We start from the raw sequence: 26,629 nt of genomic DNA on the forward strand, positions 1-26,629 counted from the left end.
AGAAAAGCCAAGATAAAAGGTCCAGAGGGGAGTCAGTGACAAAGATTGAAAAGCAAGCCTGAGAGCAACTGACAGGTGGGCTAAGCGGCGGTGGTAACCGCAGCGCATGCGACGGGAGCCCTCCCACCCAACAGGGGCAGCGTAGGCAGCGTTGGCGACGCCTCACAAGCGTGGGCAGCGGAGGAGGGAGCGGGGTGCAAGCCCCACGACAGGCAGCTGCGACAGGAGGCAGGCGGCGGGCTCGCGGGCTCCCAGCCAGCCTGCATCCTATTGGCCCTTGGGACGCGCTCGGAGCCGCTCCTCTCTTCCTGGGAACAGCAGCTGCCCGCCCGTCCCCGGGATTCAGTTTGGGGAAATTCCTTGTCTGCCTAGCGGAGAGAGCTAGGCTGGGCTTGGGCGCTTTTCCTGCTGGAGACTCAGGGACAAGAACCGGGGATGAGCGGCGGAAGGCGGCGCTAGCACTGACAGGACTCGGGGCCGAGGCTACCGGCCACTGGCTGCGGGATGAACCGGCTGGGTCAGATGCCTTAGCTGGGTGCAGGCGCCGGGCGGAGCGCGCAGGTCGGACTGTGCACTCCGCGGTCCGCCCTGCGCTGGTGCCCCGCTAGTCCCAGGATGGGCACTGGAGCCCCGGGACCGCGCCCGCTAGAGTCTGGCGTCCCTCCCGCGTCCTGAGCTCATGTATGTAGGTGCCAGTCCGCTGGGGTGAGGGTGCATGTTGGAGGTCCACGCCGCGGGCATGGGGACGCCTCCGAAAACTATTGTATGGCCCAGCCGCTGGGGAGGACCCCTTCCTACCTCCCAAGTTTTAAATGTGGGCGATTCGCTCTAGGCTGATGTTCACTGGGATTGGCCGTGAGCCAGGGGCCAGCATGATTAGAGTCCTAATAGAGAAGGCTGAGGCAAAGGGGTCAGACGCACTGGTGCGCACCAAGAGCGTGGGTGCTTAGAAGAGGCAAATAGATCGGCATGTCTGTGACCAGAGGTGTCTGAGGCTCTAGGCTCCTTTGGGCAACAGAAACTTTGAAATCTACCAAGGCTGGACAACATGCTTTAATGAGATAGTCTTGGTCCTAGTCCTATTCCCCTGCACCTTCCACCTTCCCTCCCAGTACTCAGACATTGCTTCTCCATCACCAAGACCCCTCCGAATTAAAAAGCTATTCCAAGACAGCGCTGTTGCCGGTGATAGCACGCATGTCACCCTCCAACTCGCCTAGTGAAGAGTCTGGCACAGGAAGGGGGATAGCGGCAAGGGAGCAAAGCCTTGGGAAACCCGGAGCGGGTCAACTAGGCAGAGGCCAGGTAGTGCCCAGGTTAGAGAACGGAGGGGACTTGTGCTTCCTAGACAGAAGGCTTCTAAGAAGTTACAAACGCCTCCTGGGGTCTTCGGAGTAGCTGGAGTAGCAATGGGTATTTTGTTTGTTTATTTGTTTGTTTGTTTTCCCTGGCTCTCCCCAACCCAGCTCCCTTTCCATGCACAAATCTCTTGGGCAAGAGAGGAACGGTTTCTCTTTAATCTGTGAGCCCATTTGTCGATCTCCAACTCCACTGCGGAATTCTCCCTTTAGTAACCTGCGGGAAATGCGGGCATGACTTAGGGAGGGCTAGCCCAGGTGCCAGAATTTGAGCTTTGAGAGCAAGCCTTGCAGACCGCACCCGCCCGCCTTGCTGCATTTTCTGGGCTCCGCAACCTGCCAGTGACCATCACCAGCACTAATCTCCGCTGCAGGAGACCCCGGGCCGGTGTTTTTGTTGGACTTCCCTTGCTATATATGACTGCACATGTGTGATGTCCGAGAAGCCCGTTGTGTACAGACACTGGGCAAGCTGCCCCCGCCTCTGGCGTCCAGCTCGTTAATCTAGAGCGATGCGGGAGCCCGGGCGGCGCCGAGGCGGGTGGGGGCCACGGCGGGGCCGAGGTGCGCGCGGGCCGCGGAGCTCAGTTGTGCTGCTGTTCTCTCCGCAGGGACGGCGACTCCCGGCTGGCAGCGGCGCGCCCCCGGGCTGTGAATGCGACTCGCTCATCGTCCGCGCTCCCCGCCCGCCCGCCCGCCGGGACGTGGTAGGGGATGCCTCGCTCCTCTGCGATGGCAGTTGGCGCGCTCTCCAGTTCCCTCTTGGTCACCTGCTGCCTGATGGTGGCTCTGTGCAGTCCGAGCATCCCGCTGGAGAAGCTGGCCCAAGCTCCTGAGCAATCCGGCCAGGAGAAACGCGAGCACGCGTCTCGGGACAACACCGGGAGGGTGAGCGAGCTCGGGCGCGCCGCGAGGGACGAGGGCAGCAGTGCCCGGGACTGGAAGAGTAAGGGTAGCCGCGCGCTCGCGAGCCGGGAGGCGTGGAGCAAGCAGAAGCAGGCCTGGACTGCTCAGGGCGGGAGTGTCAAGGCCTCGGACTGGCAGGTCCGACCTCGGGGGGACACTCCGCAGGGGGAGCCCCCAGCCGCCGCGGCCCAGGAAGCGATCAGCCTAGAACTCGTGCCCACACCAGAGCTGCCTGAGGAATACGCCTACCCAGACTACCGCGGCAAGGGTTGCGTGGACGAGAGTGGCTTCGTGTATGCGATTGGGGAGAAGTTCGCCCCAGGTCCCTCAGCCTGTCCCTGTCTGTGTACGGAGGAGGGGCCCCTTTGCGCACAGCCAGAGTGCCCACGGCTTCACCCGCGCTGCATCCACGTCGACACCAGCCAGTGCTGTCCGCAGTGCAAGGAGAGGAAGAACTACTGCGAGTTCCGGGGCAAGACCTACCAGACTTTGGAGGAGTTCGTGGTAAGAGGCAAGCGCCTGCCAGCTACTTGGCACCTTCCAGGAAGGGATAGAAAGGCTTTGGTTCTGTGACACCTGTCCCCCACTTTGAAGGGAAGGCTCTACCTGGTTCTTTGAGGTGGGGAGGGGTGGTTTGGGTACCTCTTTAACACCCCCCTTTCAGTGTTGGGGTAGTCCTTATAAGACCAGTGTGGCCAGTCCATATTGATTGATCAGGTATTTGCTGTAAAAGGGTTTCACTAGACACCAAAGGAACAGCTGCAAGTTATTGGCTATACTTTCAACACGAATTCATTGCTCCTAATTTAGAAACGAAGCGCTCAACCTGTTTTCAAACGCATTGTAATTTACCCTGCCACTAGGGACATAGTCTTTAGTAAATGACTAATTGCGAAAAGACCATTCATATACATCAGGCATTCTCCCGGATATGGTGGTCACATTAACAAGTAAATGCCCTAAGTATCAAAATAAAACTTTTTTCTTTTTTTGCTTACTAGCTATCAAAACATGGTGGGACGCAATACCGAGAAGCCAGTTTCTGATTAAAAGTGTTTTAATCTTGTAGAGGACTACAAGGAATTCTGTTCCTCTTGACCCTCAGTATTGGGTTCCCGGCTAAGAATCTAATGTGCAGTGCTTTAGTGGGACTGTGTTTCCGGCCAGGAGGTAGGTGATCTATCTCTGTTTTATGAAGAAGCACCTGAGACAGAGAAGATCTAAATAACGAGCTGAAGGCGGGGAAGCTAACAACGAGCAAATTCTTGTATCAAACTAAGCAGTTCTACCCCGTTGCTCATGCTTTAAGCCTTACTCTGCACTTGAACTCCATCCCAGGCCTATTAGGACTTAGGTTTGCTTTGGAGCTCTGCCCTCCTTGAGTGTGCTGGGCGTGGTGAGGGTGCAAAGTCTGCCTCTGGGTTGGGAACCTTTGAAAGGGACTTCTGTCTGCATTTGCACACATCCCAACCTGGGTTCCACAGGTTTGCCCCTGGCCCTTGGCTTAACACGCCAAAGACATTTCCTCCCCTGCCAGCAGAGGGCGTCCTGCAGCTGCAAATCCTGAAGCAGAGGTTGGAAGACAGGAGGGGGGCCTTTTGGAATTGGAATCCCCTGTAAATTTGTGCACTCCTGGACTTCCAGAGTGAAAGAGGGATGGATCCCAGCTCGGGGAGCACAGGGGAGTGCCAATCCAGGACGAACTGTTCTACAGATAGCGTGGAAACTGTGTAACCAGCTTTGTGATTTGGTCAAGAAAGATGGGTTTCTATTTGGACTGGTTGCTACTCAGGTGCATGACTGAAACAACTTTTTTGTTCTCTGCGAGGTGAGGGATCGACTATCCCCTTGGCTCATGAGCAGGGTAGAGCTTCAGGTGTCCCACGTGGTTTGGCTTCGGCCCTTTGGAGAAAGCACTTAGGTGAAAATTCCATAGGACCCAAATTCAGGGAATATGTTAGGGCCAAGAACACTACCCTGGAACTGCCTCCTGTACCCTGGGGATGCTGCCAGACAGCTCTCCAGATGTTTTGGATTCCCAGCGCAATTCCCTTAAGTGTTTTGGGTTCATTAGATAAGCAGGGTCTTACAAAGTCAAAGCAAACAGTTGTTAAATTAATAACATTTGTTGCTTGCTCTGTTTATAGAGTTCCATGGCACTTTAGAGGAGCTTTGTGAGGTGAACTGAGGAATTATTTTACTACGAAATAGAGAGTTGAAACACTTCCCAGAGGAGCCATCCCTGCACCTGAAATCACAGAGACAGAAGAACTCAAACTTCTGTTTTCATAATTCATTGCTAAGCACTAGAAGCAAGGGAGCTGTCTTTTCCTCTTGGAGGAGGGCAACCTCTGCTTTGATTTCTGACTGCAAAACTGGTATTGGAGAGAGAATGTGTTTTTAAATTCTGGGGGAGGCAGTGATAGTGACAAAAAAAACTCAGGAAATTATCATATTCACATCTCCCTTCTTCAAGTGACTCTTCATACTCTCTGTCTCTGTCTCTGTTTCTCTCTCTCTCTCTCTCTCTCTCTCTCTCTCTCTCTCTCTCTCTCTCTCTGTGTGTGTGTGTGTGTCTGTGTGTCTGTGTGTCTGTGTGTCTGTGTGTATACATGCATAGAACCAGAGGTCAATATGTAGTGAACTCCTCAGTCAGTCAGTCGATTTCCGACTTGTTTTTGAGAAAGGGTCTCTCACTGACCCTGAAACTTACTGATTTAGTTAGACCGGTTGGTCATCTCTTGAGGCCCTCTGACTCCATTCTTCCCCTCTGCCCAAAGCATGAGAGTTGCCAGGATATGCCAGTTCGCCTGCCTTTCATGTGAGTGCTGGGAATCCAATCTCTGGTCCTCATACTTGCAGAGCAAACTGACTGAGCCAGCTCCAGCCTGACTTTTCATTCTTAACTTTCAGGCAGTCTTTACACATGCTAGGCTGTCACACGTTTGTATATTGCAAATTTTCATAGGTTTAACTATGTCACACATTTGTATATTGCAACGTTTCATAAATTTAACTATATGATTTCTCTTACAAAGTTTGCACAAAGGTTTTATTCTATGATGTTCTGCTTACTCCTTGCCTTTGGTATCATGTAAATGTCTAGTCATATATCCTATTTGGTGTTGCTAATAGAAGTCGTTTGTGCCTGTGGGCTGTTGTTTTTCAACATTGTACAAGGACCCAGCACCTGGTGGGGAGGGTCCTGCAAAGGATCAACATGGAAGAATGCAGTCAGTTTCAAGTCCATGGAGTTCATGGATGGCAGTGAGAGATATTTACTTTGCAAATGGTCACATATTTGCTCTGAGTATTCAGAGAGAGAGAGAGAGATGTCATCTCTTCATCAGTCTGTTGTATGACATAGTTGTAACATTCAGAGCTGTGAGCTAGAGACAGTTCCTAGGAGAAGGACTTTCTTTCCTGAGGAGATACAGAATTGCAACAGGCTGGTCCCTGCTTCCTGACAGAGGAAGTTGCTAGCACTGCCTGGTGAAGTGAGCAGCAGATGAAGCTCTGGGGCTGCCAGCTGCCAGCAGCTGCCTGTGATGTGTGAGACATTTGGCTCCTGTAAGCGATCAGCATTTCCTTGGTTCCTGTGCTTCCCCATTCTTGGGCACATGTTCCCCACCCCTTCTGCTGCAGAGTCTCATCCTTCCCTTTTATCCCCTTTCTGGGTACCTTAACTTTTACAAAAACACCTACTATTTATGGCTATATATTGGTAGAAGACCTTACTAGTCAGCAAAACACCACAAGGTGATAGTGGCAGCAAGCGTGATGGTGGCCTCACTCCTCTAGAAGACTGTAATCTCACTTGGATTCCTGGATCAGTGTGGGGGCGAGATTAGTAGTAGAATGTTTTCCACTGCCTCTTGATTATATATCAAGTGTCTTGTGTTTTCAGCTTATGACAGCAGCAGACATCCAAGATTAGAACAAGTTCCATGTACTTTGTGCTTCCTAGGAATATTTGTCAGCTAGGGTTGCCATAACAAGTACCAATTTTTTTTTTTAAAAAAAAGGTTAAAATAAAAAGCTTGGTGCCTTAAGACATGGAAATGCATTACTTCATGGCCTTGGAGGCTAGAAATTCAAGGTCAAGATATGTACAAGGTTGGTTCCATCAAGGCTGTTTTCCTTGGCTTATAAGGGGCTGTCTACTCTCTGTGTCTTTACTTGCTCTTTCTTTTGGATATTTATGTTCAAAGTTTATTTTTCTTTTTCCTTTTTGCCTTCTTCCCTAGTGGTCATGATTGTTGTTGCGGGGATTGGATCAGTGGCTTTACACATGATAGACAAACATTCTTTGCTAATTCCCAAGTCCCAAATTTCTTGCCAGGATGCCAATATTCTTGGATTGTCATTCCAGTGATGTCATTTTTAAACTCAATTTCCTCCCTCAATGGCTAGATCTCCAAATGCAGTAAGATTATTAGATAAAAGGGTTGGGACTTGATGGGACTTGGTCATAAAGTCATGATACAGTTCAGTCTATATCACAGGGTGCCGATGAGCAGAGCTGACCTTGTGGCAATGAGAACACAGGACAAACAAGACAAGCGGAGTAGAAAAGGACATATTTACATGAAGGAAGCAAGTATTTATGAAGAAGACACAGGGAAAGGCAATAATAACTCCAGGCCCACTAACATCAGCTTGGCCCATCTAATTGTGTCAGTACCATTATGTGAGTGCCACCTATGGAGTTTTTATGTTGCTTCTATAACTGTGCTCTCAAGTCACAGACAGCTAGAAGGCGGCTCTGCTGCTCTATTGAGTTTTAAACTTGCTCCCCCCCCCCATGATGATAATCGTTTATTGAAGAAGCTGACTGAATTAACAGGAAATAGTTTTATTTTGATCTATATAAAATTGTTCCCACTGTGGGAGTTCTGGTTCTGAGGAACTCATTAAGGTCTAAATGGGAGTCTGTAGCCACATTCAGTGTGTTAGCTGAGCTGGTGGAACTCATGGGGCTCTCTGAAGTAAGGCCATATTGGATGGCTAACACTTCATGTGTCTTTGCTTCTGGTTGGATAGTATCAATTTAAGGTGTCAGCACTGTTATCACAGCAATCAGAAGTTCTACTAGCAATCAGTGTGTCTTTGGAAAAGAAAATATGAATTATTAGTAGAAATTGCTTGATGGACCATCTGTCAGTGCTCAATACCTGTTGAGTAGGAAAGAACTGTGGGGTTTCTGTTTCTGCAGACAAATTGGATGAGGGATACTGAGTTAAAGCAATATCTCTCTCTCTCTCTCCCTCTTCTCTCCCCCCCTTCCTCTCTGAAAGATTGAGTGTCTAAATTGCTATTAACTGCATCAAAAGTTCTCATTTCTAGAATTCCATCAATGAGAAGAATATTTTCACATGAAAATTGGAACTGAAACTTCAGTCTAAATAGATGTCTGTTGCAATTTTGGATAAGTGCCAGTAAAACAAAATCAATCATATTTTCAGTCTAATGGTGTTTATATTCTTTTGGCTGATATTGCTTAGCCAAAAACAATGCTATTACTATCTTTTCTCACTGAGCAAGTAGCATTTTGTGTGTGGCAGTGAGAACGGCATTTAAATCTACCTAACTGTACAAAAGGAAAATTTATACAGACGTGGGCACCTGAATGACATTTATGCCTAATAAATAATTGGGTTCATTTACCCAAACATTTGTTTATGTGAATTTATGATATTTTGACTCAAAATAACGTAAATGTCTATATCTTTAAAGTTATGAACTATTGAGTTGCAGTGAAATAAAAAAAACATTTAGTTCTAAGCATTCCACAAGAGCAAAGGGCAATGATTCCAATCTGTCAATCACAGAACATTAGGTCTCAAGACATAGGCAAGATCCTGGAGAAGACCATACCTACCTGGGATCCAATCAAATCCAGCTGAAGCTTCCCAATCGTTAGCTCATGTCTATAGCATTTGTTTATCTGGTGCCAATATCGAGCCAGTGAAAGGTTTGTGTCAACACGCAGATGCTTAGCTCCTGCGAAAATAGGATGGTTCTTAGATGACAGTTGTGGAGGAACAGGCTTGGCACCACTGTGCCTTAGCAAGCCATTTGCTCCTTCGCATGGCCCCCTCTCCACTTAGCAGCTGTTGTGTTTGTAGACTCTGGTCCGGAAGTTTCACCTTAGGAAATGAGTGCGTTACTCAGTGCCTTATAGCCGGTTGTCCTCTGAAGGAATCCTGGAATCCTCAGATCCCAGATCATTAGGTCACAGTCTCTTTATTTGTGTGCACACGGTTCATAGAGTGTGGATGTGAAGGTTTGAGTCTCTGCTACATTTGGAGTCCTGGGACACTTTCAGGGTCATCTTGTTTGCTGGCAGGTAAAGCAAGCAATACCCTGAACATCTCTTACCATCAGAAGGAATGGGGTGACTGAGAACAGTTTGCTTTTGAAGCTCTGAACAGACATGAGAAAAGTCCTATTCTTAGCACCCGTGTGGCTGCTCAGCTGAGTGCTCCTGAAGGTTTGAGTGTAGCAACACCATAGTGCAGCTTAGATCTCCTGGGGCCTCTACTTAACAATGCCCTAATCACCAAGGACAGATTTGTGGAGATGTGTTTTAAGTGTTTTTGTTCAGATAAAATCTCCATATTTGATACATTGCAACATAAAACCAACCCTTGCATTTATTTCCTCAAAATGTTTCGATTACTATGTGCCAGATACCAGGATAGATCTTAGAGACACAGTGAGAAGCAAATGCATCCTTCTAGTTGACAAGCAGGGCCACTGTGATACGAAACATCCAGAGGGTCCTGCTGGGGAGCTCTGAGTGGAGAGGAGAGAGTCACTCTTGCTTGTTATTACTCGGCATTAGTAGTAATCAACTCAATTCGTGCTGATGGCTTATTTTTAAATGATAGGAGGCTTCAGGGCAGAGGTCCGAAGGGACAGAAAAAACTGTTCCAATATAGCCACCGTCAGCTAATGACTCTCCACCGAGGCCCGCCTGCTCGGTGACCATCCTTCACAGTACTTTTCTGACCACGTAGCTGGAAGTCCTTCTTGCTGCTCATGCTCATGTGTTCCCAGGCTGAGATCCTGCCAGCTGGATCTCTCTTCTCATTCTATTTCTGTCGGGCACTGGGGTGCGGCCAGGACATGGGCTGCCTTTCGAATCTGCAGAAAGGGATGATGTCAGGCATCTGCTTGTGGCCTTGTGAGTTCTCTCAGAATCCCTAGGACAGTAGAAAAAGGAGGAAGACCAAAATTTCAAATGTTCTGTAGATACATTTCCAGTTATGACAGAATGGTGCAGCGTTAAAGACAGGGAGACCGTTCCTTTCATGGCAAAATGGAAGACAGCCAAAATTCTACCTTTTACAAACTGCACAAAATCCTGGATATGATGTAAAAAAAATTCTGGCTATGATATTTGTCAGTATTTTATTTAAATGAGAGCATCTATTAAGAAAATCAGAGGGTTTTTTTTTGATTCACAGTTTTGGAAGTAGCAATCCATACTCAGTTGGCCCTCTTGTTTCTGACTAGTAGAGAGGAGCTGTGTACATCATGTTTGGAGGACATGGTAGAGTAGAACCAGCCTCATCAAGATCTGGTATCAAAAAGAGAGGATTGGCCACGGTTCTATAAGCCCCTTCAAGGGCACCCTCTTGGAGGCTATGGATCTATCTGTAGACTCTACCAATCTGAGCTCCCACTACCACCCAAAAGAGTCCATTTCAGAACTGAGCCTTTAATGTATAAGTTTAAAAGGGGCATAAAAGGCTCAACAAAAGGAACCTCTTTTGAGAAGGATAGCTGAGATGGTAAGAAAGTAAAAGAGATTGATCCCTAAAGATGGAAATTATAATTCATACAGCAAAGTCTGCCTTGATGACCGGTGGCTCTCTGAAAGACTCTGTTGGTTCCTCTTAGTTCTTATTGGTCTAGTCTCATGAGTCTATGTAGCCATGAAGGGAATTAGATCAATATTAATCGCATAAAGCCAGGCTCTGTCCCTCAAAAAACCGGAGCACTGTTCAGAGGAGAAAGAGACTTGGGGTTTCTTTATGTAGTTCCAGTTTCTCCACTCACGCCCTCTTATAGATGTGGAAGTGAGTTCATTCTTCCCCAAGAGGTGTGAAAAACAACAAGCTTATCTGCTTTTCTCAAGTTAATGGCTTTAACAGACACCAAAGATACCTAACCTTAGCAAGCACACACAGAGGAAATGCACCTTCCACCTAGGCTACTAAAACCACCACAAAGAGTATTCCAAGCAATGTGAGTGGTCTCTAAATAAAGCATAATTAGGAAAAGAAGGGGACTTAAAAGTGAGAGACAGCCTATAGCAAAGTTGTTGAACCTATCTGAGATTCTGAAAAGAGCCATGAGTACATTTAAGATGAATCTAAAAATGGATGCAAAAACTAAACAGCTAGGTAAGAGATAAAAATGTATTCCAGCTACTTGCCATGTTTAAAAAAGTAAAAGAATCAAGTGTGACATACATTAATGAAGTAATGCCAAAATACGAGTTTTTGTCTAGTAAGTAGTAAGTGGGTTTAGCAGAAGTAGATTTGCAATGGTTAATCTTCATTGTTCATTGATTATGTTTAGAATCCCCTAAGAGATATACTTCCTGGCATTTCATTAAGAGGCTTCCAGAAGGAGGAAAAACCCACTCTGACTGTGGACTGCACCATCCAATGGAATAGGGATCCAGAATGATTAAAATAAAAAGGGGAGAAGTCAAACTTAATACCAGAGTCATCTCTTTCCAAACTTCTGGCTGAGGAAACAACATTAGCATCCATCTCCCATTCCAAAACCTTGACTTCTCCACCACGATACACTATATACTTTATACTCAAATAAGCTTTCTTTACATTGCTTTTGTTTGTTGTTTTGTGTAACAAGAAAAGTAGCTAGTACAAAACTAGACACTGATGAAGAGTTAGCTTAGTGAGTCAGCAAGTAAGTCTGAAGAAGCAGACATGTGGCTAGGATAACTGAGTGAGACATTCTACTGCAGAGTAGAGAAAAACTAAGGTCTCTTGATTTCTCCCAGAGTCTACAGTCTAGGGGGAAATCATCAGTGTCTACATGCATGCTATTCTGAGACTAGTGAGCACAGGGACAGAAGAGAGATGTTCAGCAGAAGTGGCAGCCGGAGAGGATATTGTATGCAGAGCTGCCATGGGCAGGCTGTCCTGGAGACCAACAACTGTGCAATAAAGACAGAATAAACAGGAAAAGCAAGTAGGAATCTGGTCGGTGTATCCAATACAACTGTTGTTCAGACAGAAGCCTAATAACACAATTTCAAGTAATAATAAGCAGGGAAAAATGGCATATGCTTGTAGTCGCAGTTAATGGGTTGTTAGACCACAAGACATGTAAAAGATGTTTCTGGCAACAGATTATATAAACTAGGTTGGAAAAGCCTACTATGTGCAGTTGGGCAATCCACACCCTTGGTGCATGGTGCTGGATGAGTGGACTCTGCATTGTGCCTGCCTTCCTGTTGGGGGAAAGAGCCAGAAAAAGTAGATACACCTATGCCAGGGTTGATTTCCTTGCCCTGGAGGTTGAATTGGGAAATTTAAATAGGAAACCCCTTGAAGTCCAACTTTCAAATGCTCCCAGGCAGGAGATCCAGGAATCAACCTCAGATACATTCAAAGGCTCCCTCTTGCCGAAGTTGCCCATGGTAGGCACCACTAGGCTTCCCTTGACCACCAACTGTTTTTATTGTCCTTTCTGTAATAAAGATCAGAGTACTTCAAAATGATCTTCCTTCTTAGTTGGTTCTTCATGCCTGCCACACCCTGGGCAGTTCTGAAACAATATATCCAATCACACAGATCCTCCACGTGCCCAGCTTTCCCAAAACCCCCTTAGTCTTACCTTCAAACAAATTTTGGGTGCCTTTTACAAAGATCTCTCTGTGTTTTTAGAAGGCTTCAAGCAAAATACCATCAAATTAGTTTCAAGCAAATGACTGTTCTCATTAATTACTTTTGGTATGTTGGGAATTGACAGTCACTTTGGAGGCACAGCCCCTCCTCCCTCAGACAGTAGAAGAGCTGTATTTAGTTCCCTTGGGTGTGGCCAGTGAGACACATACCTTCTCATGTGGATTAAGACTGCTCTGAACACTGTTGCACTGACCTATTGCTACCTAGCTAAGCCTGGAAAACAGATATGCAATGTGGGTGAGTTGGAAAACAAAAAGAATTCTGACAGGACTGTTCCTTCCCTCTGGCTGGAGGAAGACAGGCAGGTGGCCTGAGGGATAAACTGTGCTCTCATGTCTCAGCTTGGACAGCTTCTTGCTGTTGGCAAAACTTCTGGGCTCCAGAGCTCTCCAGGAAGCCAAGAAAATAAGATCATCTCTCCCCTGGATACTAGGGAAGGAGGAGGGACACCCTTTAAGGGTTCGATCACAGGTTAATGGTTTCTGTATGTCTGCTTGCAAAAGCGGGTTTCTCTATGGGTAAGTGAGCCCTGTAGGCTCCTTTGCATAGAGGGTAACATCTCAGACAAAAGGACTGGGTAACCTGGAAACATTGCTGGTACTCTTTTCACACGTGTGAGAATGCCACCGAAGGGGACTTGCTTGGGGCAGAGGAAGAGGACAGCAGAAGGGAGCTAGCAGTGCAGATGGTGAACATGCTCTGAGCTCTAGCACTCAATAAGTGACAGCTGATGCACTCGCGTGGACTTTAACATGACAGCTGGACTGGTGGTATCCACGCCGGATTGCAGAAGAGCCCCCTTAGAGATGTGGGTGTGAGCCCTGCTGCTGTGGCCCTGCCAGCTCTGTTCAAAAGCAAAGGAACACATATTTGAGCATTGTCATCCTTATTTGTTTAAGATGACCATTGTTTGCCATCTCACACCAAGAATGACAAAAGGAAGCATGGGGCTGTGTTTTGTCTGTGTGTGTGTATGTGTGCACGTGCACGCTTGCAGACGTACACATGCATGTGTAGCTATATGCATATCAGTTTTAATGCATTCAAGTTTTCTTCACTTGCCTGCAGACCCCATCCCTGTTCATCTAGTTCACTGCTTCATTTTCCTACCTGAACGATCCCTGAATTGAATTTATGTTCCCTACAGTGGGGCCGGTTCACAGGTCTTTTCAAACCCTTATTCCTTGAAAGATATTTGATTTTACTCCTTTATATAGTCCGTGACTAGTTCACCCTCTGCCTCCTTCTCCCAAGGATTTCTTAAGAGTTTGGGTCTTCCAGGTTTTTTGTTTGTTTTTAGGAAAGCTTTTAGTGAAAGTTACAAGAGGGACTTCTGTCAAACACGTGGGCTCTGAGTAGCTGATTGTATACAGATCACTTAATGTAGGAATCTGTGAGTGAGTAAATTAACTATTAGCTTTTTCATAAACATCTCAATATCAACTAGGGTCCCCAAGGCGGGTGGCTGGGGTCTCTGACTCTGACTGCCTATATCCAGCCCTGTGGCCTTTGGTATGCTGGCAACCTTCCTGTGTTGGTCCTGGTAGATAGCAAAAGCATTTATTTCCTCAGAATGCGGACAGGAGCTTCTCAAGGTTTTTCAGAGCCCAGCTTCTGGCCATATTTGAAGGAGAATTAGGTGATACCTTGATGTTCATTGAAAAGACTCACCCCACTTGCTCTTTGCCATGTCCAGAGAGGAGGCAAGGCTAATCAAAGAGGCAGGCCCTTGCCAACAGTAGGTAGGGGCACACCGGAAGTGCCATACTTTCTATCAGTGCGTCCATTCTGACTATGTGTCCATCAGTCTGCAGGCACCATGTCTGAGCTGACAGCAGAGGAAGCTGTCTTGCTGTATTCTGTTCCTCTCAGTTACTCAACCCTTTGCTACCAGTTAAACATGCATGTGAACACCACCGGCATTTTCTACTCCTAACTGCTCTAGCAGATCTCTGTAAGAGCTGCAATATTCTGAGGAAATTGTTCCCACAAAGGTTTGAAAGACTTTGGCAGGTGTGGATCTTACAAAGTTATTGCTTGGTGCTTAAGAATAAGGCTCTGCCACTTCACCTCTGTACCCAGGCTGCTCTGTGAACTTACGGTACAGTCCATGGAGTTTTGTTTCTTCTTCCAGATTCTTGGAAACTGACAGCTTCTGGGGATGGTTCTTAATTAAGTCCCCTTGTGTGCAAATCCATTCCCTGACAGAGCATGGAGGACGAGGAATGACAGAAATGCCTTCTCTGAAGAGTACAGGCAGTCAGGCTGAATGCCCCGTGGCTGTCTGCTGCTGCTTGACTTTGAGGGGAAATGGGGGATGATGTTCTATTTCATTCCTATGAGGAAACACCACCTTCCCATGGAAAGGAGACAGAAACACCAAGAGGGAGCAGAACTCACCTCTGATAGGCCTGTCCATCAGAAAACAGGGTGTGGGGTGCCTGCCAGCCTTTCTGTAGCCATGGACTCACCCTGTGACTCACATAGACTGTTACTCTCAGCCAGATTTGGGGGGAAAGTGTGTGAGTAGTTTAGTAAGTCAGTATCAAGGGGAGAGTATGGAAGCAGAGTCGAATGGGTGAAAAGGAGACTGAGCTCATTCCAGGTGCGCCTTCCAGGTAGTAAGACATCCAGCAGACTAGTTCCATTGTAGGGTCATTGTAGCCAAGGGTGTGTGTGTGTGTGTGTGTGTGTGTTCGGATTCCATACCAATGAAGGCTTTTAGCTCTAGACCAGACCTGGGTTCGATCCCTGGGTGTATTTTCTTCATTCTGTCAAAGCCAAGTCAGAGGATGTCACTTCTGCTTTTTGCCCATCTCTGAATAATGCAGTTCCAGCCTATTAGAAGTTAATGAGATATTCACACAGAAGAGCACTTGCTAGTGCCCAGAGTGTGACCTGGACTGTTGTGATAATTTGAGCAGTTAGAAAGGACACTTTCGCCACCTGGTGACAAAACTGTGGCAGTGATTTTTTTTTTTTTTTTTTTTGAGGCACTGTTAGTCCTCCAGAGCCAGTGGGAAAGCTTTTTGCTTTTAGTTCTTGCCTCTAGCAACTTGTTTGGAGTCTGAGCTCATCAAGATAAGCGAAGAGCAAGGACAGAAGGAACATACCAAATTCCCACGTGGGAGCTGGAAAATCATTAGCTTTAGTTTGGGAACACTACCTTCAGCGAGTGGCTCCTGACAATCCGAAGATGGCTGGAAATTGTGGTCCTTGTCAGTTTTCACTTGAGCTTCTTTTGGAACGTTCTGGTCTTTGAGATGCTCACAATCCCATTACTTTGGGAATTACCCAATGAGCCAGTGTTTTTTCCCATGATGGTAGGGCCAGGTTTCATTTAACCCAAGAGAGGAAGGACTCCTGCAGCATCCGATTGTTGGGAAGAGCACCTTTTCCTTGCCACCTTCTGGCTTTTTGTCTGCTTTCTTGTTACAGAATCCAGCCAACTCTGCTAAAGGCCCCGTGTTTTCTTGGGAGCAGAACCCTGGCTGCCATGGTCTGTAAATGATTGTCAGCCTCTTGTAGCCTCCCGTGGTATTAGAGTCTTTACTCTTGACAGCTGTCATGTTCCAGATCCTTCAAGATTTCTGGCCACCGGAGGTCCCTGCTATGTCTGGTATCATAGGTGCCTGTTGTCTGTCCAAACACCTGACTAACTGCTGGACTCACGAGATTCAGTACTATAGTGGAGGCCATCTTTCTCCCAGAGCACCTGGAGTCTTCAGAATCCATCCAGGCTGGTGAATGCCAGCTCCCCATTCTCAGGGACCTGCCCCCATCCTAGGACTCTTCTGACCGTCCTTTCCGCAAGGACCTGATGGACTCAAGCGAGAACCTTAGCTTTTGATTCAGTCCTCATCCCTCTCCCTCCCTCCCTTGGGTCCTTATTTCCAGCACTGAAAGTCATATTTTCATTCTTTCTGCACTGGAGCTCACCCTGCAGACTTTTGAGTCCTGACATCTGAAAGCCCAGCTCCGGACACACTGTGTATGTTCACTTCCTCTCAGGAAAGTCTCTCCCTGGTAATACTCACAAATCAAGCATAAACATTCTATTAGTCGTTATTAGTGGTTCAGGGTGGTTTTGCTCTTAGGAAAATTAAGTTTTTGGGTTCTCTGTGAGAATACAGAACTGGATGGATAGGTGAGAAAAAGATCTGGGCGGGGCAATTTTTCAGAGTTTACCCAGCAATCTATGTACAGACTTAGCATTGTGATCTAGTGTGGACTGAAAATACTTAAAAGATTTGCACCTGGATCTCTTGTTATCATCCCCTAAATAATGTAGCCAGACAACTATTTATAAAAAAAAAATGGTACAAATAGATATTATAAGTCACCTAGATATCAGCTTGAATGTGCGGAAGGATGTATATACACCTCATGTAGATAAGACTCCATTTTATAGAGAAGACTTGAGTATTTGTAGATTCGGGTCTCTATAGTTAAAGGAAAATCCCATATGAATAGTGAGAGAAGGCAACCCTAGCCTTCTGAACTGTAGTCTATACCCCATCGCAATTTATGTTTATTAGTGCCTAAGCATATTGTGAGTGATGGTTCATGTCCATCTTTCAGATGTTGCACTGATACCCAAGTCACCTACCCTATATTCACAATCAGTTGGGCTTAACTGGACTTGGACCCAATATCTGGCTGTCAATTTGCTCTTACACTAAAGGAGATGATTTGGTGTATATCCATGTGTGTCAGGCACTGTGGCTCTTTGATTGGACCTTGATGGTTTATTAGATACCTTCCTCCTCCTGATTTGCTTTTTGAAAGCGCAGAGGCTCAACAAAAAAAAAAATGTGACCAGCCTTAGTTTCCCATCCCAAATCACTGTGTGGTCACAATATGGACAAAACCTACACACACACAGACACACACACACCACCACCACCACCACCACCATCACCACCACCACCTGGTATCCTTGGCTTTCTGTCCTGACCCTTACTTGTCCTTATTTGGTGAAAGTCCAGAAAACCTTCCTTGTGGCCAGAGACATCCCACCACCATTTTGTAATTCTCCTTGGGCATCTACAGAAAGCTGATATGTGGATTACTGCATAGTCCTTTCCTCTGGTTTCAGAAGCATGAGGACATAAGATTCTTCTTGCCTATGTTATTCATCTGGGATGGCAATGCCAGGGCCCAGAAGAGCCTTATGCAAACTGGGAAAACAGACCTCAGTGTCAGAGTCATCCCCACCCCTAGGGATCTGGAGGAATTATTTACTGGCTTGTTTTTGTATTTGTTTTGAGGCTGGGTCTTACTCTGTAGTCCTGGCTAACTTGGAACCTTCAGTTATCCTGTTCTGAGTACTGACATGGCAGATGTGCTCCACTTACCTAGTTTGTGGAGCATCCTTATGTCAGTCCCCTAGCATACTATAAGTATATAGTAAATGTATTTTTATGTTTCGACATAAAACAAGTGTATTTTTTTAAAGATCACATATAAAATTTAACCAACAAGCATAAGCAATGGGTGGATGTGTACGTACCTCATGCTCCTCTCATGCGCTGTATTTTAACATATTTGTTTCTGATCCCCATTTTCTAATGAGATGAAAGGATAGAGATAAACCTCCTTCCCTTTCCTTTCTTGGTCCTTCCCCTCCCTTCACTGCTACAAGAAGATATGTAAATTAGCCCTATGTTGACTTTCTCATTTTCTCCTTGAGCACATGCCTATGAACCATGGCTTTCATTGCATGAGCACTCAAGGGTTGGTGCTTATATGCATGTGTCATGAGATGCCATATCTGGGTTTTTTTTGTCACTTTTTTCCTGGCAGTGTTTTTGAGGTTCACATATTTGTTTCATATATGGTGATTCTTTTATTTTTGTTGTGTCCCATATTTCTCATAATTACTATGACACAGGGCTTATCAGGTCTCTCATTAACAGACATCTCTTTTCTCAGTTCTATTTTATCAACTGCTAAGGTTCTGGCCTCAACGTAGCTCTTGCCACAAGGTCACCCTCTTGGGCTTGGCTGTATACACAGATGGAAGGCATTTTGCAGTAGACTCAAGGGGTGGCTATGACTTTCTAATCGGAACAACTGCATTGCCTATCTATAGAGTAGATCCTGCAAGCTTATGAAAGGGAGTCCCAAATTCCCTCATCTTGTAGGCAAGCTGACAGCCAGGGAGAGAAGTTCAAAGAGTCCTTTGGAATTAGCTGCAGAGTGTCCTTGATCTCCCCTGTCCCCAAAGAATGGGAGGGAGGCAGAAGCAAAACCTGGGAGAATTTCTCTCACTTTAACCCTCCCTGGTTGCCTCCAGTATAACATAACCCAAAGCCCTAATTTTCATTTGCAAGCCAGAAGAAATAAGAATTCTTGTTTGTCCAATTTGATACTCTCTACATTCTCACCATGTGAGTTTAGTGCCCCCAAATATGTTCTCATTTGATTTGAGCGTCCCAGATTTTTGATCATATGACATATTCTTTCATACATCAATTAACCATTCAGACTGTCTTTGCCATGCCATTGGTTTTGATGGTTTTTCCTTTCAACTTGTAAAGATAATTCACAGTTGATTTATAGAATTTCTTGCATATTCTGGATACTTTTGCCTGTATATAGTTCCATCATGATTGTGTCAACTGCAACAACCACAATCTATTAAGCTTTGTGTGTCTTCATTCATTTCATCTCCAATAGCAGTCAATCAGCTAAAAGCTGCTATTCTATTATTTAATATTTGTCATTGTAACAAAATACCCAAGGCAATTCACTTATAAAGAGAAAGGAGATTGTTTATAGTCATACCACCTTGAATGCACCCAAAGGCATCTGATCTCAGAAGCTAAGCAGGGCTGGGGCTGGTTAGTACTTGGATGGCGGGAGAAGAGGGGTTCTTTCAACTTACACTTTTGGAGATTTCAGCCCCTGATGCTTTTGAACCTAAGATAAGGCATCGCATAATCACATGAGCAGGGGATGGAGAGCAAAGCTCTTCACTTCAGGGACAGAGAGTAAACGAGAGTGAGGAAGGGACTGTGGTTCCATATGTCACAAATGGACCCAAGGCCATCGCAAGACCCACCTCCAGAAGTCCATCACCTCCTAATAGTGACACCCTGTGGCTCACCCTCCAATACTCTATCAGCTGAGTTTTCTGTTCGTGGTAATGGACTTGGACACACAGCAGTGATAAAACAAATGCAAGGCTGACTGCATTGTCTTTGAGCCTTGTAATGCAGTGTGTGTGGTTCAGCAGGGCAGGGCAGTAGTATTGAATGCATTGTCATTGGTTAGTGCAGATCCAGGCTGATCTTGTATTACTGTGTAAGGACCATGAGTGGATGAAGTCCTTCACCATAGATCTCATTCCCTGGTGGGTCTGTATCTTCTTCCTCTCTGCATGCTAACTCTGACCTTCTATTGTGTATTTCCATTATAATTATGTTCATCCAGCCTATTGTGGGCAGCATTCTTTGTATAATGAATCTGTGTCCCAAACTTTGTCTTCTTGTCCATTTGGTCTCCTCTGCTCCACAGTCCACAGTCTAAATAAAATAGTTTCAGAGAAGAAATGATTGGGAAAGAAGGGGGAATTTATATCTCTTTGTTTCATGATAACCTTGTTTTGTGTAATTGCAGAATGAACACTTTAGAGTTTGGGAAGACAAATGGGTAAACTGATCAAATAAATGATGATGTGGGGCTTTATTCTATGCTGAGAAGTTTTAGTGGAGAATGATCTAAGCTGAAGCCTTTTAACTCATACTTCTCTCAACTTAAATTAATCCCATTAACCAAAACATTACAATCATTTGGGAAATCATTCTGGAATTTTCATCCTTACCATTTGTCTATTGTTGAGTTAGCATCTGCATTTAGCATAGAATTGGTCCCTGGGCATAAAGTGCTGCCTTTTGCCATGATGCGATTTCATGGTACCCACTCCAGAAGTTCTCAGTGACAGTCTCTGGACGAGGAATATAATAGAGGGAACTAATTATACCAGGGTGGTTGAAACACACAACTCTTAACACTCTTCTATGACAATGGCCCTTTCTTGCAGCATAGAACAGGTAGATGCATTCGTATTGGATTGAGAAATGAGTACTGTATTCCCGAGCAGAGGTCAATTGTGGTGTGCTGAGAGAATGTTGTGGTGCAGACAGGAAGGGGCAGGAGGAAATGACTGGAAAGATCTGTTTTCCAGCTAGGCATGGTAGTGCATGTCTTTGATCCCAGCACTCAGAGGCAGGTGCGTCTCTGTAAGCTCGAGGTCAGTCTGGTCTACACAGTGAGTTTCAAGATAGCCAAGGCTACATAGTGAGACCCTATCTCAAAAGAGAATGGGGGAGAGTAGAAAAAAAAAGATTTCTCATTTTCCACAGGAAAGAAGCTAGAGGCATAGCAAGAACAGGACTTAAATTTAAGAAGCTTTCTGAAGGTCCCTTTTATGGTATTAGTAATTAGAATTTCAGTTGCAAACTGACGAAGGCAGAACTTCATTCAGATAGATACCTAATCAGACCCAAGTTCATTAATATAAAATGTAAACAACTTGCCATCTTGGGGAGGTACACACGTTTGAGAACTGATCCTCATTGTGGTGATGGATAGACTCTTTAAAAGGTAAGGTTTTGTAGGAAGTGATTAGGTCATGTGGGGGACACCTTGTTTATGTGTAAAGGTACAGTGTTCAGTCATGTGGTCTTCATTTTATACTTGAGGCTAATTTCACACAGCAGCTACAATTGTCCACTGTCCTAGTTAGGGCTTCTATTGCTGTGAAGTAATAAAACCATGGCCATGGCAACTCTTATAAAGGAAAACATTAAATTGATGCTTACAGTTCACAGGTTCAGTCCATTATCATTATGGTGGGACATGGTCCCATGCAGGTAGACATGGTACTGGAGAAGTAGCTGAAAGTCCTACATCTTGCAAACAACAGGTGTTGTTGGTTTTTTTTGTTGTTTGTGCTCTTTACTCTTTGGGGAAGCCACCACACAGCTCCTGAATAATCACATGGAGATTTATTCTTATTCCCGAATGTCGGGGTTTTGCTTAGCTTATTTCTAGCCAGCTTTTTTTTTAAGTCATCCTGTCTACCTTTTGCCTCTAGGCTTTTATCTTTATCTATTCTATATACTTTTTCCCCCTTTTACTGGGTAGCTGGGTGACTGGCCCCTGGTGTCCTCTCTCCTCCTTTTTTCACTCCTGTCTTTCTTTTTCTCCTATTTATTCTCTCTACCTGGCAGCCCTGCATATCCCTTTCCTGACTAGCTATTGGCCGTTCATCTCTTTATTAGACCAATCAGATGTTTTAGACAGGCAAAGCAACACAGCTTCACAGAGTTAAACAAATGCAACATAAAAGAATGCAATGCATCTTTGCATCTTTAAACAAATGTTCCACAGCATAAACAAATGTAATACATCCTCAACTAATATTTCACAGCAAACAGAAAGTTGTCTCAGTGTCACACTGAGAGAAACTTGAGCAGAAAAAGACCTCAAAGCCCGCCCCCACAATGACACTTCCTTCAACAAGGCTAAACCTCCTAATAGTGCCACTTCCTTTGGGGACCATTTTCTTTCAAACCACCACACCCACTTCTATTTAATCAAAAGATACAGCCTCAGGGCTTGTTGCCCCTGCTGTTGCTGGGCATGTGACAAGGGCACACATGTAACTATCCAGTGCTATAAGGGCAGCCCCAATTATGACTGATCTGCTTTTATTACCATTTAGTTACTGTATTTATTTGCATTTTCTTGTCTATGATGTAGTCTATGTAGTCAGAGTTGTTTCACTGAAAATATTCTGCTTTGGATTTAGGGCATGCTTCGTTGATTTCCTATGAGGAGATGCTGCTTGCAAGCATAGCACACATTAGGTAACAAGAAAGTCATGTGGGCAAGGGACAAAGATAGAGATCTTCCAGTAGAGGCCAGGTCCAGCTACACTACTTGGTCATCACTCAAAACACACACACACACACACACACACATGCACAAAAAAAAATCTTATCCTCACCCTCACAAAAGGTGGCAGAAGAAGTTCACACTTTTGAAATTGCAGCTGGATTCATGGCATGAACAGAAAATGTCTTCATTCTCACTTCCAGTTGGGAAAAGCGATACTATTCTTATTGATATGTATTGGGATCACTCCTAGTTTGTTGATGTGCCTGAGGCTGCTGAACAGAGTCGGGTTTAAAAGGGTAGATGGTCAATCTGGGTCAGAGCCAGAACTGTGAGAAGATCTAGTCCTGAGTCCCTCTGGGTCCCCATCAGCCTCAGAGGGACCACTTTTAAAATGTGCTATCCTGAGGTTGAGCCTGGGGACAGTTTCCTTGGTTGATGCCTGAGATCCCATGAACCCTGGGTTTTTGTTTTGTTTTGTTTTGCTCCCATTTTCTTTGTCTTGTTTTATTAATTTTATTTTTAAACCTAGCTACATTTCATATGCTGTAAGAGGACCATACAGCAGGCCGCGGGATGAAGTTAAGTGATGGCTTACTGGAGGAAAGACCCCAGCTCTATCCATGCCTTGATGGACACATCTCAGCTGGGTCTAAAATCAGCAGCAGCTGATTCAGCATGAAACGTAAAAGGAGCACAGGTCTGCACAAGTGAAGAGCAGGAAAGTGAAAGCCAAGACACTCGAATGATAAGCACCACTGGGTTCGACAATCAGGAGGTAGCATTAGTCCGAGGAATGCCTGGTTAACTGGGTTTTTTTTGTTGTTGTTGTTGTTCTTAATTTATTTATTTATTAAAGATTTCTGCCTCCTCGCCTCCCATTTTCCTCCCCCTCCCCCGATCAAGTCCCCCTCCCTCGTCAGCCCAAAGAGCACTCAGGGTTCCCTGCCCTGTGGGAAGTCCAAAGACCACCCACCTCCGTCCAGGTCTAGTAAGGTGAGCATCCAAACTGCCTAGGCTCCCACAAAGCCAGTACGTGCAGTAGAATCAAAAACCCATTGCCAGTTTCTGATCCCACTGCACGCACTGGCTTTGTGGGAGCCTAGGCAGTTTGGATGCTCAACTTACTAGACCTGGATGGAGGTGGGGGTTCCTTGGACTTCCCACAGGACAGGGAACCCTGATTGCTTTTCGGGCTGGGGGGGGGGACTTGATTGGGGGAGGGGGAGGGAAATGGGAGGCGGTGGCGGGGAAGAGACAGAAATCTTTAATAAATAAATATTAAAAAAAAACCCATTGCCATTGTTCTTGAGTTCTCAATAGTCCTCATTGTCTGCTATGTTCAGTGAGTCCGGTTTTATCCCATGTTTTTTCAGACCCGGGCCAGCTGGCCTTGGTGAGCCTATAATTCATCATCCTAGAGAAGCTAAATAAGAAGGTGAACCCAAAGAAAAACATATAGGCACCCTCCTGAATATTAACCTTCAGGCGATGAAAGGAGACAGAGACAGAGACCCACATTGGAGCACTGGACTGAAATCTCAAGGTCCAAATCAGGAGCAGATGGAGAGAGAGCACAAGCAAGGAACTCAGGACTGCGAGGGTGCACCCACACACTGAGACAATGGGGATGTTCTATTGGTTAACTGTTTTTAACTTAATCTATGACCAGGAATCAGCACAGGGAGTGGCAAGAGGGCCTGGCAGGTGGTCTCAGAGGAGTTTGGAAACCAGGTGGTCAGGAAGGTGTGTGATTTGGAAAGAAGTGTCACACTGTATTGCCTTGCAGGAGACAGGAACATGAGCACCGGGCAGGCAGTTCTGAAGTGAAGCTGGGTCCTGGGCAAGGTGGGAACCCCATTAGTACACATGAGAGACTGCTATCTTAGGAACTAGGGGCTTGTAGCCTGCTGAAGAACTCTTGCCCTGCTGGTACCAGCAGAGCATAGGGAACCCCAGGGAACCAACAGATTGAAATTCTATCTCATTACCCTCTCTTTGTAGGAGCTAGTGTGGCCTGAGCGTGGGATCGGAGTGAAGACAGCCTCAGTGTAGGAGCTGATGATAGGAAATCTGGGTGATAGAAGGAAGACTGGAGAGAAAAACACTCATAGTAACCCTGATGGACTATTCATTCTGATTTTTGAGAAATGAACAAATCCCCATAGAGCCAAGCCAGACTTCATTGTATGTAATTAGAGTAAAACCCGCCATCAAATTTTAGAGAAATCATGAGACTTTTGAGAAGAAAAAAAAACCGATTAAATGTGTATCTACACATTTGTATTCTGAAGTTGTACTCTGAAGCCCTCATGTGGTTTTAGGTTGAGCTAGAGATATGGGACTTCATTTCTAGGTCAGGTTGTGGCCTCATGTGGAAGAATGGACTCACCAAATGCCACCTGCCTACATATTGATTTTCAAGTGCACAGTTTGCCTTGGACATGACATAGGGCCCGTTTTGTCTCCTTTAAATCTACCGCATGTTGAGCTTTATCCTTTCTACCTAGAGCACGGCCAGGGTAAAGGGTGGGTTCCTAGCTATGGAGCAGCTGGCTAAGGACATATGCAAATCCGTGACCTCCCTGCCCATTGCTAGTTCTGTTGCCCTAAGTGGGGTTGACTTCTGCTCCCTTGGGAAGCATAGCTCTGCATCCCTAATCCACACCATCTGGGCTCCTTGGCTTCTGCCTGAAGTCCTTCCAGTTAAAGGGATCTGACACGCACTTGGCTGCTTCTCTTGCAACTCAAGGTCTTTGCTTCTAAAACTTAGAATATTTTCCTCGTGTTGCTTGCTATGTACATCTGCTCTTGAGACAGAGATGCAGCGCTATAATCAGGAAAAACTGAGGAAAACAGCAGCAACAACAAAAACTCACACTGCAAAATCCCCCACTATCTTGTGCCAAAAATACTTCTTAAAACTGTGCATTTACATTGGGATAAACTTGGTTTTAACTTGCCAAGTAGGCTAACATTTTATTCTGGGCTATTGTGAAATGTCTCTCTCTCTCTCTCTCTCTCTCTCTCTCTCTCTCTCTCTCTCTCTCTCTCTCCATACACAAAGAGACAGAGAAGGAGAGAGAGACAGACAGACAAACACACACACACACACATACACACAGGTGTTAGAGGAGGCCGCTTGTTTGTTTCCAGCTTCCGAGACTTGAAATAATCACTCAGAAACTGTATTAATTAAATCACTGCTTGGCCTATTAGCTTATGCGTATTTCTGGATAACTCTTAAATCTTGAATTTACCCATTTCTATTCATCGGTGTATCGCCACATGGCATGGTTCTGGTTCATCTGTCCCCGGTGGTATGGTGGCTACATGGCTTCTTACTGACTCTGCCTTCTTTCTCCTAGCATTCACTTTAGTTTTTCCCACCTAGCTCTATTCTGCCCTGCTATAGGCCCGAAGCAGTTTCTTTATTAATCAGTGGTAATCAACATATAGAAGAGAATTACACATCACACAGGGGAGGGGCAGGGGGCAGAGAGATGGAGAGAAAGAGACAGACAGACAGAGACCTGTCACCTCTCAAAGCTTTGGTTCCCAGAGGAACATGGCAGCACTGATGACGTAAAGGGGTGACCCTGTAAAGCACTGGAGAAGGGGAAGTCAGCATGGACCTATAGTCAGCATATTGGTTTAATTCCTTAGAATATCTGGTGAAGGCAAATTGCCTAATTCCTCTAAATCTTAGGTTCCTTCCCACTAAACGGGATCATCCATATCAGGAGGGCACTTAGTGTCCTCTGGGACACCAAGGTCATGCAGTTTCTAGCAAGGGGTTCCTGGCTTCAGAGGACTGGCGTGTCTTGTGCTTTCCTTTCTCTCTGCCTCCTGCCCTGTTCTGAGAATTACTGGGAACAATCCACGTTAGATTAAGTGCAGAGTTGACAGAGTTATGGAAAAGTAAGGCTTTGCTGAGCAAGAAATCAGTAGTAACTTGATTTCGGAAGCAACAGAAATATTTCTTCAGAAGGATGCTTTCAAAGAAGTCCCTTCAGTGAGAGCTGCCCTGACTAGAGCTGAGAGGCTGAGTAGCCCCAGTGAGTGCTTTTATTTATGCCTAAGGCAACACCAGGAGCTTGTGTTCACATTTGAAAAACTACTGTGCCTAGCCACTTAAACATATCATTCCTGAAACTCCCGGGTATCTTCATACCTAAAATTAAAGCTACGGTGATATAGGGTAAGGACTGTGGGCGGTGTGACCCTGATCATGGGCTTGTGTCTCAGGTGTCTCCATGTGAGCGGTGTCGCTGTGAAGCCAATGGTGAAGTGCTGTGCACAGTGTCGGCGTGTCCCCAGACGGAATGTGTGGACCCCGTGTACGAGCCTGATCAGTGCTGCCCCATCTGCAAAAACGGTAGGTGGAACATCCGTCGGGACAGTGCGACCTGCAGCCCCAGCCATGCCCTGCTTCTGTCGGTGAACTATGTGGCCATGGACGGTTTTTGGAGACATGTCTGTGCCCTGCCATATAGACCACCAGTA

The 26,629-nt window shown here is 45.7% G+C and overlaps 1 protein-coding gene across 1 annotated transcript in view; it reads left to right on the top strand.

Annotated features, from left to right (window-relative positions):
- The first annotated feature begins 202 nt into the window (after positions 1–202).
- The window catches only part of Vwc2 (von Willebrand factor C domain containing 2), a 166,658-nt gene continuing 140,231 nt past the window's right edge, over positions 203–26,629 (top strand). The window contains exons 1-3 of the mRNA XM_075944320.1: positions 203–681; positions 1,970–2,768; positions 26,372–26,501. Of these exons, the coding sequence (XP_075800435.1) occupies positions 2,073–2,768; positions 26,372–26,501 (826 nt within the window). The 5' untranslated portion in view covers positions 203–681; positions 1,970–2,072. The remainder of the gene's footprint in view (positions 682–1,969; positions 2,769–26,371; positions 26,502–26,629) is intronic.

This window comes from Microtus pennsylvanicus, chromosome 12 (genome assembly GCF_037038515.1).
Source record: "Microtus pennsylvanicus isolate mMicPen1 chromosome 12, mMicPen1.hap1, whole genome shotgun sequence".
Lineage (NCBI taxonomy): Eukaryota > Metazoa > Chordata > Mammalia > Rodentia > Cricetidae > Microtus > Microtus pennsylvanicus.